Source organism: Gymnoscopelus braueri (assembly GCF_963280865.1).
Source record: "Gymnoscopelus braueri genome assembly, chromosome: 13".
In the NCBI taxonomy this organism is placed as follows: Eukaryota; Metazoa; Chordata; class Actinopteri; order Myctophiformes; family Myctophidae; genus Gymnoscopelus; species Gymnoscopelus braueri.
Genome location: NC_137615.1, coordinates 24,434,455 through 24,453,120, shown reverse-complemented (window position 1 = coordinate 24,453,120; position 18,666 = coordinate 24,434,455). Strand labels below are relative to the sequence as shown.

Below are 18,666 nucleotides of genomic sequence, written 5' to 3'. Positions count from 1 at the left end.
AAGAAAGAAAGAAAGAAAGAAAAGGAGCAGAGCCGATGTAAAGAAAATTTGTTTCAAAGAAGCGATAGAGAATGGTAAGGTGAACGATGAGTTATTTATAAATAAAGAGAGAAATGATTTATGTGGGAGGCAGAGGATGGAGAGAAGGAAAAAAAAGAAGGAAAGAGATAGGGGTGGCAAGAAGAAGGGTGGCAGTTATAAATTGGCACTTCGGTTAATTAACACCACCTCCAACGTGAGAGGCTGAGAACAGAATAAAGAAAATAGAGTCCAGATACAATAAGTTATTGTTATTGCAGTATATATGTATACAATTTTACACACACACACACGCACACTCGCGCACGCTCACACATACGCTCACACATACGCTCACACATACGCACACACACACGCACACACACACACACACACACACACACACACACACACACACACACACACACACACACACACACACACACACACACACACACGCACACGCACGCACGCGCACACACACACACACACACACACACACACACACACACAGCAATAATATACATTTGCAGCAACACCCATTATCCAAGTATGAGTGTAAAGCCCAATGTATGTGTTTTTAAAGTAAGTTCAAGTTTAAGTTCAAGTCTGAGTCCAGCTGTGAGACTGATTGGAACCCAGCTGCGAGTCTTGGAGTGAATCCTATTGCGTACAAATGCACCCAGCTGGAGGCACTCATAAAACAGGGATGGATGTTGCAAGACAAGTAGTATGACAAAGGAGTGGCATGCTGCTGATGTGGTGATGAAGAGGAAGATGAGGTGAAGGGGGCAGAGAAAGTGGTACCTGTAAGTCTCTTGGTCTGTGCTTCCCCTCTTCATCCCTGAGATACAAGATGGAAGAGGCAGGATGGGGGTGTGTGAGGGGGAGGGGAGGGGGGGAGGAGGAGGAGCGGTGATGAGTGAGACAGGTCAAACAGGGCGTGAAGAGTTATGCGCAATTTATACACCGTCGTACGACTAAGTATAAATCAGGCTTTACTGGGTTGGAGGGAGACAGTTGCGAGTGTTTTTCACGACATGAATGTTTTCCTTTTGACACGGATATACAATAGGCTGACATACAGATACACAATGGTTGCATATACTAGGAGAACACACATGCAATATTAACACACAGAGGTAGCCATCAAGATGTCCTCTAGCCTCCATTTATCTTAGTTATATCTGTCAGTACAGACTTTCTTAACCACTTGAACCCCACATGTCTACTCCGGGGGGGAACATTCTCCAAAAACAGCAGATCTACAAGCTCACAACACGTCGCTTTGCAACGTGTTGTGAGCTTGTAGATCGGCAATGTTTTGGCGAAGAGATTTGCTGTAGATTGATAAAAGTGGTACAGCAGTACAGTACAGGTCCGTTTGACAAAGAATAGAGGGTTTAAGACGAGTGGTTAATATTCCATATCAGAGGCATATAAGCAGTGCAGCAGTAGTGCAATAAAATGTGGGACTATGATGACTAAATCTGTATTGCATTTCTCATCTTATTTTGTCAAACATTCATGCCGAGAGAGAGAGCGCGAAAGAGAGAGAGAGAGAGAGAAAGCCCTACCTGATGAGTCTCATCCCAACCGTTCTCATCCCTTACGCCCACCTTGGCGCGGTGGTACAGCAGCGTCTCACAGCAGGAGGTGTCGCCCCCTGTCAGCACAGTGTGGTAGAGCGGCGTCAGCCCACGGCGATCCTTATAGTCTGGAGACGCACCCAGAGTCAGCAGGGCCTGCAGGAAAACACAGCAGCTTCCTCAGCACTTTCATTCATGTGCCGAGTTTTGACTTTAATTGGAGTTCTCTATGCTCCGCTTTTGCTGTAATGATCCATGGTAGGAGTAGTAATTTATAATTGGTACATAAAATAACATACACATTATAACATTACTTATCATAGATATAACCCCCACTGTTTACCCTTCATCTGAACCAGCATCTAGAGATGACCTCCTCACGTGCTTGCACACACACACACACACACACACACACACACACACACACACACACACACACACACACACACACACACACACACACACACACACACACACACACACACACACACACACACACACACACACACACACACACACACACACACACACACACACCTAACTCTTATTCAGACTAAACGTTCTTCAAAATAGAAACAGCGCTGAACATGTAAGCTGCTGTAAAGCGGCTGCTCATAATTATTTATTTGTCAACTTCTTTTCAATGTTTATACTGCTTTATATTCTATTTATCGATACTGTAAAGCACCTTGACAACATATCTTGATGTTTACCAGCAGAGCGGTGTGACCGTGACTGCGGACAGACTTGTGGAGGGGTGTGAGTCCATCCTTGGCCCGGAAGTCAATGTGAGCCCCATTCTGGACTAGGATCCTGATGGATTCCCCTGCCCCTACCTCACACTGCACTGACAGGGACAGGGGAGTCTCTGGAGGGGACAAACACAACAGGTTCAGACAGAGAGTCAGACTTTCAGATGGATAAACTGATAGATTGATTGTTACAGACAGACAGACAGACAGACAGACAGACAGACAGACAGACAGACAGACAGACAGACAGACAGACAGACAGACAGACAGACAGACAGACAGACAGTGAGGTCAGCGAGGAGTGGCTTAAAACTCTGGATCCTATGGCAGCCTATAATATTACATTGGACCAAAACAGTAAAACCTATAAATGACAAACTATGACAAACTATGTGGGGCCTGTTACTGAGTGTCCTGGCCCACAGCAGCTTTCACTTTTCTGCTCTGCACAGTTCTTACAGTAGGTGGAGAATACAGGGCCCAATATTACAGTACCACCTAGTGTTAGTAAGTGGCAAGTGCATTTCGCACCCCCAGTGACAGGCTGTGCTCTGTTTTGACACATGTGGTCCCATGTGGCTGGACTGGCACATAGAGGCACATGCAAGCTGTAAAAGTGAGCTGTCTGACACCTCCCAACACTAACAGGGTCTGGTTAAAAAGCTGCATACACAGTATGCATACACTTTTTACAGTATGCTTAGCTCTTTGACAAAGTGTTAGCCCAACATAGAATGGTGTCCAGAAATAGGAGGCGTGTGTGATTTTTGTATTTTGGCAGTAGTGTAAAGTAACTAAGTACATCTACTCAAGTACTGTACTTAAGTACAATTTTGAGGTATTTTTTACTTTACTTGAGTATTTCCAATTTTCAGTACTTTTACTTCTACTCCACTACATCTCAGAGACAAATATTGTACTTTTACTCCACTACTACTAATTATTTGAAAACTTTAGTTACTAGTTACTTTGCAGATATAAATTATTACGTTATAAAACATACATTAACCACGATGCGACGAGTTGTGAGCTTGTAGATCTGCTATTTTCAAACATTTTAGTACTTTTACTTTTGGTACATTTTGATACCAATACTTTTGGCCTTTTACTCAAGTACATTTCTACTTGTAACAGAGTACTTCTACATTGCAGTATTGATACTTTTACTTAAGTCAAACATTTGAGTACTTTTTCCACCACTGTATTTTGGAATAGTGTCAGAGAGAGCTGGCTCGAGCGTTTTGAAGTGGAATTCATAGGTCATAGGTCACAGCTCCCGCCGTTAGCTTAGAGAGTTACCGACTGTGTACGCAGTAAAAATCCTCAATTAATCCATTCATAACTCTCTGATTTGTAACCCTTTCGTGTCCATTTCATTACGTTTGTACAATCTCAGAGTTAGATTAACACTCAGGATTTTGCGGTGGAGGAGAAGGGTCTGGTCAGCTGAATCCTAAATATAGAGCCATATGCTATGAGTGAGTCAGAGCTGGGCTCATCTGGAGAGTTGAGGGCTGCAGTGACCACACTGACAGAACAAGACAGGGTATAATAACCTAGCCATAGCTCCCATATGTGGATCTCGGATGTCCTGTGGCCAGTATGTGACGTCAGTCATCCATGACGTATCTATGACATATGGCTCCATATGTGGGCACGGTTTTCAGCACGATCCGACCCCCATTGACTTCCATTAAAATCAAAGTTAAATATAACAATGATACATGAAGAAATGTGGCACAGGTTGGTCTAGCCTCGGTTTGCGAGATTAGTATTAGTATTAATATATAATTAATTTAAAAAAAGGAAAAAAAGTGATATACTGTAGTTAGTAGCAGTGACTGAGACAACAGACTGAAAAACAATGCTGTATAACTGAATGTGTGTGAGTGCGTATGTTCGACACCCCTGAATTAGAGGAATGTTATGGCTGGATGGACAGACGAATGCAGTGACAGACTAATAGCTATGAAAGCCAAACAACAACAACAGAAGGGCATTGGACAAGTTGACAGCTCTCTGTGTGGCATCTGTCAGGGGGGGGGCCTCACCGCCAGTATCAGCGTCCTGGTAGTTGGGATCCAGACCCTTGTCTAAGAACTTTCCCATCTTGTCCACAGAGCTGGTTTGGATGTAGTCCATGAACTTCTTGAGGCTGGCCTGTGGGAGGAGGATGAGGACAGAATGCTGCATTACAGAGACCAGACTAGCTCTTGTCTGGGACGGCGTGCTCAAGTTCAGCACAGCACGACATAGTACAGCACGGACTGACACCGAACAGCACGCGGTGGAGCACTGCTCCAAGAGCAGTGGACACCTGCACCCTGTAAATGCCAGAGTGACCATTTTAAAGTGGCATGAAACCTATGGGCTGATCTTGTCGTTTGTTTTCCGGTTGAGGTTAAAAACTAACAGAAGACACGGCAGGTTGCTTAACCCATTAAGACCGGGAACGCATCTGTGTGTGTCATTTTTAGATTTCTTTGGCTATTAAAAAATTGCAGATATACAAGCTCATAACGCGGCACAGAGTGCCGCGTTATGAGCTTGTATATCTGTTTTTTTTTTTAAATCTTGAAAATTTGTGCAAATCTTCGAATATACATACATACATTTTTAACTGAAATATTTGCTTCTGGGGGGTCCCTGGAACAAGACATTTTGAGATGTGGGGGGGGGGGGGTCCGCAGCCAAATAGATATCATTTTGGGTGGTCCTTGACAAGAAGAAGTTTGATAACAACAGAAATTATAGCAACATAAGTTTTTTCTAAAAACTCGCTTTAAAAAATGTATATTCAAAGATTTGCACTCATTTTCATGATTTTTAAAAAAAAATGCAGATCTACACCTATTTTTGAATAGCCAAAGAAATCTTAAAATGACACAGATGCGTTCCCGGTCGTGATGTAAGCAATGCAGCTAGCTACTATAATAATGGTGTGTTAGATTCAGGTGTGGCAATGTGCAAGCACTGACAATACTGTTACTGTCTATGTTTGCACACCCATGGCTCTGGATACATCTAAATCTAACAACACATTCATGGTTCATTTTATTAGCTGCTGGATTGCTTACTATAACCTGCCCTGTTTTGACATTTTTGCTGTTTTTAACCTGTTCATGAAAACTAACTACAAAATCAGTTGGGGATTTCATGACCCTTTGAGTGTGCAAATGTAACAAAATGCACCCGTAAGGGTCCATTTTGTTACATTATTATACATGTTTATAGATGTAAGTTATAAATGGATAAATTAACACAGAGGATCTTACTGTGTGTATACAGTATGTGCATACACACACACACACACACACACACACACACACACACACACACACACACACCAGCGCACGTGCACGTACACGCACACGCACACGCACACACGCGCACACACACACACACACACACACACACACACACACACACACACACACACACACACACACACACACACACACACACACACACACACACACACACACACACACACATGCTAATCACATTGCACCAATGCACTATTACTGCATGACCTCAATCTGCAACTCACCACTGGGACAGAAACTAGAGAGAGGCCTGGTGGAAAATGAGAGCTGATACCTTGGTGTGCAGTTTGGCCAGCTGTTTCTCATCTAGATTGGTCTGTTTGTAGACCCTGGTCTTGTATCGGAACTACAGCGGAAAGAGGACAGAATGAGACAGAAAGAGAGATGAGAGGGAGAACACTTAATGGGGCCAGCCATTTCATTGTATGCTCAAGTCTTTTCAGGTTTTACTAGTATGGAAACTGCCCTCCTGTTTGACTGAAGACAGGAAAAGGAGTGTGACTGTGCAGGTTTAGAATATCATGAAACAAGACACCACAGGGTCACAAATAGCCTATAACATAAAAGAAATGCTACTATATTCACTGGACATGGTTTAATAAGGAAACTGGACACAACCTCGGCATAGACATGGAGGCATTAGTGAATCTGCAGCTCACTCCTGCAGATTCCCACTCCTTTTAAAAGATTGCTAAAAAAGTAAAGAAGAAAACCAAAAGAAAAAAGCTAAATGACTTCATGCCTACAATAACCATGATAATTCTGCACCGCTTTAAAATTCCCATGACTTTTCCAAAATGTAATAACTTCCTAAACTTTTCCTGGCATGGAAAATGTTATTTTAAATCCCATAGGGCTATACTTTTCCAGGATTATCACGACCTAGGGAACTAGCTGGACCAACAAATATAGCAACATTGCATAATAATAATAATAATAATAATAATAATAATAATAATAATAATAATAATAATAATAATAATAATAATAATAATAATAATAATAATAATAATGCTCAAACAGACAGTACCTCCAAATACGGAACACCTTTCTCAAAGGACTGTGGATACTCTCTGAGCAGCCTCTCCTCCTCCAGGAACTTGGCGTCGTGTCCGTCCGTGGCCGGCTGGAACAGGCCATAGTTCAGCACATCTCGCAACGACTCGGTCAGAGAGCACAGCACCTGCTGCTTGGCCTTCCACACTGTGGCATCTGGGTTGAAACGCAAACATTTCTGCAGGAAACATGAAAACCAATGTCAGCCACCCCCAGGTCAGCTTCTACACAGTCAAATTTTCAGTGTTCATTTTTAGTAATAAAAAAAAAGTATTTTGCTGTGTAATAAGTTTGCATATATTTGATATCGACATATATCATGGTTTCGTACGATGAAGTGTAAAGTAAGCATCGGTCCCATGGAGTTGTGTCTTCACTAGATGCAACAGCACATTGATGCTATTGCTATGCACCTGCTGGACCAGCAGGGGGAGACAGCAACAGAACAGTGTGGTGGGCCTTGTTATTCTCATTACGTCAGAGAGATATGGGGCATGAATGGTTGTGTGGTACAACCACAACCACATCATGTGTGATGATGGGGTCATGAATGGAAAAACACATATGATCTTTAGATGCAAAGCAAACAAAGTGGAATGTTGTGTTATGCACATACTGATGACTAGTTTTAGGCATTTATTTCTCACACTGAAATAAAAGAGCCTACAGAGAGCCTACAACTCTATTTTTGCTGCATGCTAATGACAGCTTGAAGTCAGAATGATTTTGGCATTGGTTTATTTCTAAAGACACAGCCAAAGAAAGACCTGTACTTGTCTTTTTGTCTATATATCTATACTAGAGTTCTAGACTAAAGTTCCGGCTGCTACACAGCCCTCACATTTACGCTGCACCGCCGATACGACCGATATGTCTGAGTCATAGCATCAGGGCTTTGTCAGAGTACCCGTTGTCACACCTTGTCCCTTTTATGCCCATATATGGAGATCCCTGATGTCATCAGTATATGCTCATATATTGGCATGCCATATGGGCATATCGGTTGGATTGGCAGTTCTGGACAACTGCATATCCAAACTACTCAACGGCGCGCACCGCACTCCCTGGAGTCCCTGCCGATGCATGCTTCGAATTTGAAGTCGGTCGGTCCCATATATGCACATGACTATGGGCATAGCGGTCGGATCTGTGGCCCTGGACAACCGGATCTCCATATATGCCTATGGGCTTATCGGAATTGTTTATGGTTATGTCTGAGTCATGGCGATGTGACCGTCTACCTATATATGAGCGTATTGGGTTTGATTATGGTTTTGTCTGAGTCAGAGTGACGTGGCCGTGGTCCTGCCTATATATGGTCGTATCGGGTTTGTTTATGGTTATGAGTCAGAGTGACTTGGCCATGGTAGAACTGTGTGTGTGTCAAGCCCCCAGAACCCAGTGGTTGCATTGAAGCGCATTGGACATGCTGGCCATTCATAGGTACTGCAGGTGGGGCCACTGTACATGAACGAGCGAAAACGGTTTCGACCAATGGGCCCAAGCTTGCGCACGAGGCTGCGCACCTCTGTGACTTAAAACGTGTCACAGAAGTGAAATAGGCCTCGCCCATCACATTTCCAACCCGGAAGAAGGGGTGAATTTGCTTCATGCGCTGGGTGAGCAATTCAATGCAAGTGGATGGGAGGGGATATCCGGTGCCCTCTCTATTATTTTTAACTCTATGGTGTGTGTATATGGATGATGGGCTGGTCCACTGACCTTGAGGCCACAGTGTGATTGGCCCATCTACACTAGAGGACAGTTGTGCTGTCTCTGGCTCCATACATGGATGTTTCCCTCTAGCTACGGGTTTTACCCACAGCACTCACTGTATCATAATCTCCCTTTGACTGGCACACATGTGCTATCTTTGTGTGTGTGTGTGTGTGTGTGTGTGTGTGTGTGTGTGTGTGTGTGTGTGTGTGTGTGTGTGTGTGTGTGTGTGTGTGTGTGTGTGTGTGTGTGTGTGTGTGTGTGTGTGTGTGTGTGTGTGTGTGTGTGTGTGTGTGCCGTCTGACACAATAGGAGAGATAAAGCCGGCATGAGGTTTTGTGCAGAGGAGTAAAACGCTTTCCTTTTATTTTGCTCAGTCTCTCCGTTTGCGCACAGCCAACCCATTCACTATGGCAACCAGTTCATTAGTGGAGCAAGCTGCTTGTTGCCATAGAGACATCCCTGTGTTCCCTTGGAGACCGGGGACTATGGGCAGGAATGCGCACATCATGAGTGTGTGTGTGTGTGTGTGTGTGCTAGCTACAGTAGCAGATGAGAGAGGTGGAGTCAGTGGGAAGAAGACTATCAGTATGATATAAGAGAATAAAAGCCCAATTCAGTCTTCGCCACTCAACGGTGTCGCGCATCAAAAATAGCAGACCTACAAGCTCACAGTACTTGTAGGTCTGCAAGTATAGTATAGTCAGAGTAAGAGAGAGAGTTAGAGAGAGGCAGAGGGAGAGAGGGGGGTTATAATAGGTCTGTGGGCAATCGATTACGTTGCACACATACAGTACACTCACTTCAAACACATTACACCAACAACATACAAAACCACATGCACAATTGCAGTGAAACGCCTGTATTTCCCACTCAGCAGGATCCAGTCAAAAGGATGGAGACTGAAGCCCAATTTATGCTCTGTCGTATGGCTGTGATGCACCACGAAAACAGCAGCTTAACAAGCTCACTACGCGTTGTGAACAAGACGCGTAGTGAGCTTGTAGATCTGCTATTTTCAGCAGGCAACACCGTCATACAGCACACACACAAGCTGAAAAGAATCTGCAATCACACTGTGGGCAAAGAGGGGGGTGTATGGATACAGTACAATGCACAAAGAATATTCACATAATCACTCTAATTATTGTTTTAATGATTATAAAAAGTGGGTAAACTGGCTAACGGTAATCACTGACTGTAAATGTAATGACTGTAATTCTGCAGTCATTCTAATAGGCTATACAAATATTTGTTTAACCAGAGGGGAGTTCTTCTCACTACGCTGGACTGTGAACAGCTGAGCAAGCTGCTGATCGATCTGTCTGCCTCCAGGAATGGCACTGGCCTTTATGATGGATCCCTGACTCTAATTGGCCAGCCAATTAGGTTTGTCAGAGATCCCTCATTCCTGGTAAAGTGCGTAATTGGTCCTGAAGACAAAACAGAGCCCACCCATCCACCAAAGCCCCCACCCCCCCATACATACAAACACACACACACACACACACACACACACACACACACACACACACACACACACACACACACACACACACACACACACACACACACACACACACACACACACACACACACACACACACACACACACACTTCCCCCTTATGTCAGTCTAGTCACCCTATGCTAACTCCTTCACGTAGAATACATTCATACTTCCTTATGTGGATTTACCTTGCGTGGGTCTTTACATGAGGTGGATTTACCTATGTGAAATATGTGTTTTTACGTTTCCTTGTTGCGCAAATTGGTCTATTGAACTGCCTTAAGAACACTGTACCTCTTTTGCTTTTAGTTTTTTACCTCACCTCATGGCTAAACATCACGTATATATACCTGCTGGTACATTACACACTGCATGTGTATGCATCTTGATTATTGTCTCCGCCAGGCCGAAGGCGTGGGCGAGACTATGTTTTTTTGTGTGTGTGTGTGTGTGTGTGTGTGTGTGTGTGTGTGTGTGTGTGTGTGTGTGTGTGCGTGTGCGTGTGCGTGTGCGTGTGTGTGTGTGTGTGTGCGTGTGCGTGTGCGGGTGTGTGTGTCCATCTGTGCAGAGCTAATCTCTGGAAACGTTGGCCCGATCGACGTGAAACTGTGCACACACACTCTCTGGATACCAGAGCAGAAGCTCTGGCCCAATTTTTTTGAGGAAACCTCTGCCATGCATTTTTCACATCAGCCTTTTATAGCGCCATCAGGAGGCTGACTTTTGTCTAACTATCATGCAAATCGGTACACATTATCTCTATAGTCATGTGATCAAGACAGATCTGTCCGATTTTTCATATTCCATCCTGATTGGCTAAGATTGGTATTTAAAGTTTGCAGGAGTGGCTCGTTTTCAACAAATACCTCAAATCATGAACTCAGCATCCGATTGCCGTGAAACTCTGCCCGCACATTCCCACTAGGCCTGTTATAACGGCACCAACAGGCCACATTTTCAGATTTTGGCCAAACCTCACGCAAATCGGTACACATTATCTCATAATAGTAATGTGATCAAGACGGATCTGCCGATTTTTCAGATCCGATCCACTCTAAAGTTTGCAGGACTGGTCCGTTTTGAACAAAATGCCTCAGATTTTTGCTAAACACATTTTGTTGCTATTACTCTTACAGATTTTGTCCAAACATCACGCAAATCGGTACATATTATCTCAATAGTCATGTGATCAAGACAGACATGTCCGATTTCTCATTTTTCATCCTGATTGGCTATTTGACTTCTACTACCTGGCCTGTGCTCCGAGGAGCAAATTTTTCTAGTTTGACCTGTTTCTATCGTTGGTTCTTTTTTTTCTTATCTCTCCTGCCTCTGACTCTACCTCTATGCTCTCTCTTCTCACAGAAACTACAAAATGATGGAGCACAAACAAAAAGAAAGAATTTCACCGACCCCTTTTTTTAAACATGTGACAATAAAGCTGATTCTGATTCTGGTCTCAGAATCAATTATCTCTCGTTGATACTACTGACACTGTAATGACAGCTGCTAAGCCCTGTTCTCACACTCTGTAATGGCCGGTCTTTTGAAATCAAATGAAGAAAGGGAAGACATCATTTATTTTTTTGTGTCCATCTCCTGTATCATCATCATAACGCGGACAGAAAATTGTCTCGGTTCTTCAATCTGTGATAACTCTCACCCCCTCATGCCCACTCCTGCCTATTCTAATCTTTGTTTTACCCTGTCCGTCATCAGCATGCTGTCTCCATTTTACTCCTACAACACCATCTCTGGTTATCCATGAACAAGAAGTTAGAGAATCTCTCTCTCTCTGCCCATCCTTCCGTCCGTTCCTTTGGCCATTTTCTGCAGGCCAAGTGCAATGGGTCTAGAGGCCTTTAACGAGATCTATGGGGAAATATCCCCCCCCCTCTCTCTTTCTGTCTCTCGTCATTTAAGTCCACTCCTTTCTCCTTCATTTCTTACTTTCTATAAGTCTCTCTCTCTTACAGCCACTCCCATTTCCCTACTCCTCTCTCTATTTCTCTATCCCAATCTCTTGCCAATTCACAAAGAGGACCCCCAGACCCTCCCACCTCTCCTATCAACAATCCTCACTTCCCTTTTCTGTTAGTTAAACTGTCATGTTCAGCACTGCTTTCCTATTTCTCATGCCCTCTCCATTCTTCCTCCCCCCATCTCTCCCTCCTTCCTCTTACTTCTCTCCCTTCCACCTCGTCCTATGTGTCCCTCTCTCTTATCTCAGTCCCTGGTCACCTTTTTAGTTTTACACTTTCATTAGCATTCTACCTCTGAACCACTCCCGAGAAGCCAGTGTATGGTGGTCAAAGTCAATGTGTTCTCTGAGTGCTTGACAAGTGTCTGTGTAGTGAGCGGAATTCCACTATAGGCACAGAAGTGTGTTTGTGCGTGCGTGCGTGCGTGCGTGCGTGCGTGCGTGCGTGCGTGCGTGCGTGCGTGCGTGCGTGCGTGCGTGCGTGCGTGCGTGCGTGTGTGTGTGAGAGGGGGGAGAGAGAGATTGTGAGAGTGAGAGAAAAAGAGAACATTGCTTTGTCAATTGTCAGGCCAATCCTGCTCAAGGCCAAAAGCATATATACAGATTATTTTTATTATTATTATTATTAATTTTTTTCAAAAGAAGTCAAACTGAAATGTTTTTACAGTATATTCATGTTTATTTCTGTGGTCTTCACCATCTCTGTATGTGTGAATAGGTGCATCTTAGGCCAAATTCACATTTGTGTTTTTGTTCTGGTCGCTCCCTCATCTCATTAGAATACAATTAACAAGCAATTAGAGTTTATTGAGGGCGAATTAGCTGACATGTAGAACAGGCCTAATGTAGTAGGATTGTAAAGTGATATTACCCAACGCTGGAGCGAGGAAGAGGACAGAGGAAGATGAAGGGAGGGAGGTTGAAGAAAGGCTTTAGAGAAAGCCAGAGCACTTGAGCCCTATTTTATACTTATGACAGTGTTGCACAGTGAAAATGAAGTTCACACTGCATCACGTTGTGATGTGTTGAGCTTGTAGATCTGCTATTTTTGAAGAATTTCACCTGTTATGACATACCCAAAATTGGGAAGCTCTTAACATTTTCAATCAAAATCTTAATTCATCTGAGGGGGAGGAGTTGTCCATTTACTATTTACTATTGTTTTTGACAAAACACTAATAACCAATAACCCAATCATCCAGGTTTTATTTGGATCCCAGTAATCATTTCATAATAATTGTGTAAGTCTCAGTGCCCAGGTGATTGGCATGTTAATGAGGGGTTGATTCTACAGGCGTGGCATATTGCATAATTAATAGATCCTGGGATTGTAATGAGGGCAAAGAGAGAGCCAAGTTTCACGTACTATAAAACTGATGTAACGGACGGCTAAAACAGATATGTTTTATCCCAAGTTTATTTTGGGTGAGATGCATACTTGACATGAATACTATTGATCAAACATTTGTATTTCTGAAGATTTAAACCACAGTTTAAAGTGTGAACTGGATCTTTAAACTTTGATGCTGATAAACAGGGAGTGAAGAATAATTAATATTGGATTTAAAGGACACACACGCACACACACACACACACACACACACACACACACACACACACACACACACACACACACACACACACACACACACACACACACACACACACACACACACACACACACACACACACACACACACACAGCCGCTTTTGGGCAGAGACCTTGTATGCCCAAAACCAATGTTAAAAAAAAGAGAGAAAAGATAAACCTTTACAAGCTCCCAATGCAATGGGTCACATCACAACTTATTGTGAGCTTGTCGATCAGCTATTTTTGCCAAATATAGACAGTGAGTTGGACACAAGGTTTCGGCCCGACAGCGACATGCACTCATAATGTATACAGATCAATAATAAATCACACAGAAAGAGGGAGGAAGTAGTAGTGTTGAGCAGGGGATTAATAGTGCATCAGTATACAGCACTTTTAAATATGGGCTCACACACGCGCACACGCTCGATGCACACGCACACACGCACGCACTCGCACTCTCTCTCTCTCTCTCACACACACACACACACACTCACACACACACACACAAAGCTTACATTACCAGAGGTGGTACTGTACATCAACTTCATCAGCTAATGGAATGAAGAACCGAAGACGCAGCCTGGAATGTGGTCTTCTCTTGACCAATTACAAAGGTTCAGCTTTAATCTGCCTAATACCAGAGATAGCTAGGCTACCTCTCCTTCTCTCTCTCTCTCTCTCTCTCTCTCTCTCTCTCTCTCTCTCTCTCTCTCTCTCTCTCTCTCTCTCTCTCTCTCTCTCTCTCTCTCTCTCTCTCTGTCTGCATATCTGTCCAACCATTCTCTGCTGTCCCTTGGGTGACGTAATGGATGTGGCCAGGGCTGGCCCACACACCCACCCACCCACCCAACCACACGCACGCACGCACGCACGCACGCACGCACGCACGCACGCACGCACGCACGCACGCACGCACGCACGCACGCACGCACGCACGCACACAGACAGACAGACAACACACCACAGCCCCCAATACCCCTGACTCCCTGTGCTTCCTAATTCAATTATCAGCACAATCAAGTCACATCTGATGATTCATTAGGACTTGACACTCATCAGAGCACTGCAGAGGAGAAGAGAAGAAGAAAGAGAACAAGAAAGGGGGGGAAAAAAATACCATGGCGCCTGGCAACTGCACCAGGCAGTGGTAGATTGCCCAGTTCCTCGAATGTGGGACAGTTGGCAGTTCTAGAGTGAACGTAACTTCTGCCAGTCGAGCCGACATGATTTCTTTCTTTTTCTCTTTTAAATTTAGAATCGCCATTTATTATTCTATTTACCCCCCTTTTTTTCTCTCCCAAATTACAGTAGTTGTTATGCCAATTAATCCTCCACACACATTTCTGTGTTGACACTGTTATATTACCTTACTGTCAGTGACCTTTTAGTGAGGTGAGGAGCCCCCACCTACTCCTCCCATTCAACACCCCCCCCCCCCACTGACACATGCCACCCTAGCCCGTAGGAGTACAGTGACAAAAATTGAAAATTTTCAACAAAAGTTGAAAAATAGGCTTCATTTACTGTACATCAACTTCGAGACGTAGAGTCTGGAGGCGTCACTTTGTCCATCTCTATTATACGGTCTATGTGTAGAAGGCCAAACTGAGGGGCAACGTTGGCCATGGCCTTTATGGCCTCCTTAATTCCTGCCCTGATGCCTACAAATTGACTGCAATTCTCAGGCTCAGAAATGACCTAACGATTAGGCTACAGTATATCTCCCATTACACATGCGGCGCCCGCCGGCACACATAAACAGCGTCTTTCAGTAGGAGAGCGGTCAGTTTTCAGTTTCGTCAAACGAACTAAATAGCTGACCCTGAAACTATACTGCACAAAATCTAAGGAATCTCAGGTATGATTTCCTACCAAATAGTGTAGTTTTTCCAACGCTACTCACCACATAATTAAAAAAGAAATTCTCCAAACATGGACTATCAAATATAACTAAATAACATAAACAATACAGAGCCACATCCCAGACAAAATGCTCAGACTCATTCTTATATTACGTGATAAAAATACAAAATGGGAAAAAATGTTGACAGCAGTGGGTGCGGATTTGACATCACTCTGTGATCTTGGTACTCCATACTGCTAACTTCATTCTCTCTCTCTCTCTCTCTCTCTCTCTCTCTCTCTCTCTCTCTCTCTCTCTCTCTCTCTCTCTCTCTCTCTCTCTCTCTCTCTCTCTCTCTCTCTCTCTCTCTCTCTCTCTCTCTCTCTCTCTCGCATACAACCTATGCAGCCCCACCCCCCCAGGTACTTACATTTGGTACCGATTGATTTAACATGAATAGGTACTATATAATAATTTGGTTCACTACATCTATAGCCTGCAGCGAGGGATCTATTAATATACTGCCATTAATAGGCAAATTGAGGTCCAGTGTGAGCTCCAGGCGGCTCATATACCAGCAGCAGTCGTGCTCGACAGGTGGGTAGGACAAATGCAGTCAGTGTTCGTCTCTGGTGATTAATAGGCAAACACATCTGTACTCTGATAGATCTTCATTATGGGTATAGATGGGACAGACAGAAAGACGAGCACAACGGGCTCTGACAATAGGTATTGTATGACGACGAGGAGCATGCAATTCCTGATTGCTGATCTTCAACTTTTCAGTTGAAGACCAGTTATGATGCATGTCATACAGAGAAGTGTTAAATTATATGTTAATTTACGTAAGAGACAAATCAGCGGAACTTGGAAAGAAGGGATTGGTAGACTGGGACCAGACGAATCTACCGTACTGTAATTGGTAGTTGGTTGTAGGTCTAACCAATTGCGTCCAGAGCCATTCTTTTGATCCCGCCCCTTGGGAGAAAAATGTCCTCATAGAAGCACCAGACTCATATACACGCAGTGATATAGTCTGGCCACGCAAGGCTAGGGGATTGGTGTTTCACGATTTGGGACGAAACTCAGAAAATCAAGCACACTGAAAACAGGAGTTTGTCACACCATTTAAAGCTCTTTAGTTTTTCTTTCTCCTAGTCGTCCCATGATGATTGGTTTAGGATTTGAAAGTGTTCCTCAGATACTCTCATTCTGAGCGGTGTCTTTCTCTTACTCTCACTCACTCACTTCTTTCTCTCTCCCCCTCCCTCAGTCTCACTTCATCTGTCTCTTGCACTTGTTCTGTGTGAGAGCTGGGTCACCTTGAAGGTCTGTCTCTCTCTCTCGGATCAGACACTTTGCTGACGAGTATTTCGCGGCTTTCTTTTCTTTTCCGCTGGTAATGCAATTGTGTGTGTGTGTGTGTGTGTGTGTGTGTGTGTGTGTGTGTGTGTGTGTGTGTGTGTGTGTGTGTGTGTGTGTGTGTGTGTGTGTACTGTGTGCTGTATATGTGCGTGCGTGCGTCTGTGTGTGTGTGCATGTGTGTGTGCATGTGTGTGTGTGTGCGTGTGTGTGTGTGTGTGTGTGTGTGCAAACCTTAAAAAACACTATGCACTGAAGATTAGAACTGATCACCCATACAGAAATATGTGCACACCAGTAAAAGGGCAGGAGCGATTCGTTTGGTGTAAGTAAAGGGTAATTAAAAACTTTCATAACAACAGCTTTGTTTCTACAGGGAAGTCTGCTGTGACTAAAGAACAAGTGGGTGTGGTAGATTGACATGAAGTTTGTGAAGTCAACTTGTCAGGGCAGCCACACAGAAGCTGTGTGTGTGTGTGTGTGTGTGTGTGTGTGTGTGTGTGTGTGTGTGTGTGTGTGTGTGTGTGTGTGTGTGTGTGTGTGTGTGTGTGTGTGTGTGTGTGTGGCTGTGACTAAAGAACAAGTGGGTGTGGTAGTTTGTGAAGTCAACTTGTCAGAGCAGCCTCACAGAAGCTGTGTGTGTGTGTGTGTGTGTGTGTGTGTGTGTGTGTGTGTGTGTGTGTGTGTGTGGCCTCGCGTGGCCAGACTATATCACTGTGTGGATATGAATCTGGTGCTTCTATGAGGACGTTTTTTTTCCAAGGGGCGGGATCAAAAGAATGACTCTGGACGCAATTGGTTAGACCTACAACCAACTACCAATTACAGTCTCCCATATTTGAATACTGCCCTGATTGGTCACCCCAGACTTCGGGAGCAGGAAATGGATTCACAACGGAGCGGGGCCAGACCCACTGTGTGTGTGTGTGTGTGTGTGTGTGTGTGTGTGTGTGTGTGTGTGTGTGTGTGTGTGTGTGTGTGTGTGTGTGTGTGTGTGTGAGTGTGTGTGTGTGTGTGTGTGTGAGAAGGGGTATTATGTGGGTGGCTCCAGCGACTGACCGTTTGTTTGATGTCTGGGATGCCAATGCGGAACACCATCATGGAGATGTGGGCCTCCTCAGATGGCACTGAGTTGGAGCTACGCTCCTTCAGTCTCCTCTGCTGCTGGGCCTGCATCTGATTGGCCGGCTGTTGGTGCGCGGGTCCCGGGTTGGACGAATAGGGATTCGCGGTGTGCCCGGGATTTCCGGACCGTACCTGTCTGTCCCCTGTGGTTCGTCCGCCTTTGCCTGATTGCCTGTGCCCCTCATCCCTGCCTCCCCGCGATAGGCCGCCACCTCCCCGCCTCACTTCCTCCATCTCTTCACCCTCTCCTTCCTCCTCTCCCTCCAGCTCTCCGTTCTCCCCGTCCTCGCCTTCCTCATCGCGGTCATCTTCCTCCATCTCCTCCTCCTCCTCTTCCTCCTCCTCTTCCTCATCCTCTGCCCCTGGATAGAGATGTCGATTGTTTCCCAGCATCCTTTGCTGCTCCTCGTCACTGGAGAGGGGGCTGAATGGCATTGTCATGGCGACAGGGAGGGTGGCACGAGCGGCAATGGCATCATTTCTGGAGAGACACTGTCAAGAGAGAGCAGACATCAGAAGAGCATGAAAATATTATAAATATCAGAAAAGTGCATATTGACTATGTAACATTGAATGACGATAAAAACAAACAGTGTGCCCGCAAGGGCAAGGATCCATCCCACATAACTCCTGCAAACTCTGGTCACTATGGGAACAGACTAGATATTTTTCTACCATACTTCACCACAGAGTGATGGACTATTCAGTTACCTCACATGCCTCCATTCAACACATCAAGTAAACTTGATACGGCTTACAATCTAGTTGATGGTAGGATAATGAAGGCTATCATAAC

At 44.5% G+C, this 18,666-nt stretch overlaps 1 protein-coding gene across 1 annotated transcript in view; it reads right to left on the bottom strand.

Moving 5' to 3' along the window:
* Window positions 1–18,311, bottom strand: part of shank1 (SH3 and multiple ankyrin repeat domains 1) — a gene marked incomplete at both ends in the record, with an annotated part of 52,033 nt that extends 33,722 nt beyond the window's left edge. The window contains 6 exons of the mRNA XM_080447324.1: window positions 1,596–1,763; window positions 2,321–2,475; window positions 4,411–4,519; window positions 5,960–6,031; window positions 6,716–6,919; window positions 17,805–18,311. Of these exons, the coding sequence (XP_080303450.1) occupies window positions 1,596–1,763; window positions 2,321–2,475; window positions 4,411–4,519; window positions 5,960–6,031; window positions 6,716–6,919; window positions 17,805–18,311 (1,215 nt within the window). The remainder of the gene's footprint in view (window positions 1–1,595; window positions 1,764–2,320; window positions 2,476–4,410; window positions 4,520–5,959; window positions 6,032–6,715; window positions 6,920–17,804) is intronic.
* Between the last annotated feature and the right edge of the window lie 355 nt (window positions 18,312–18,666).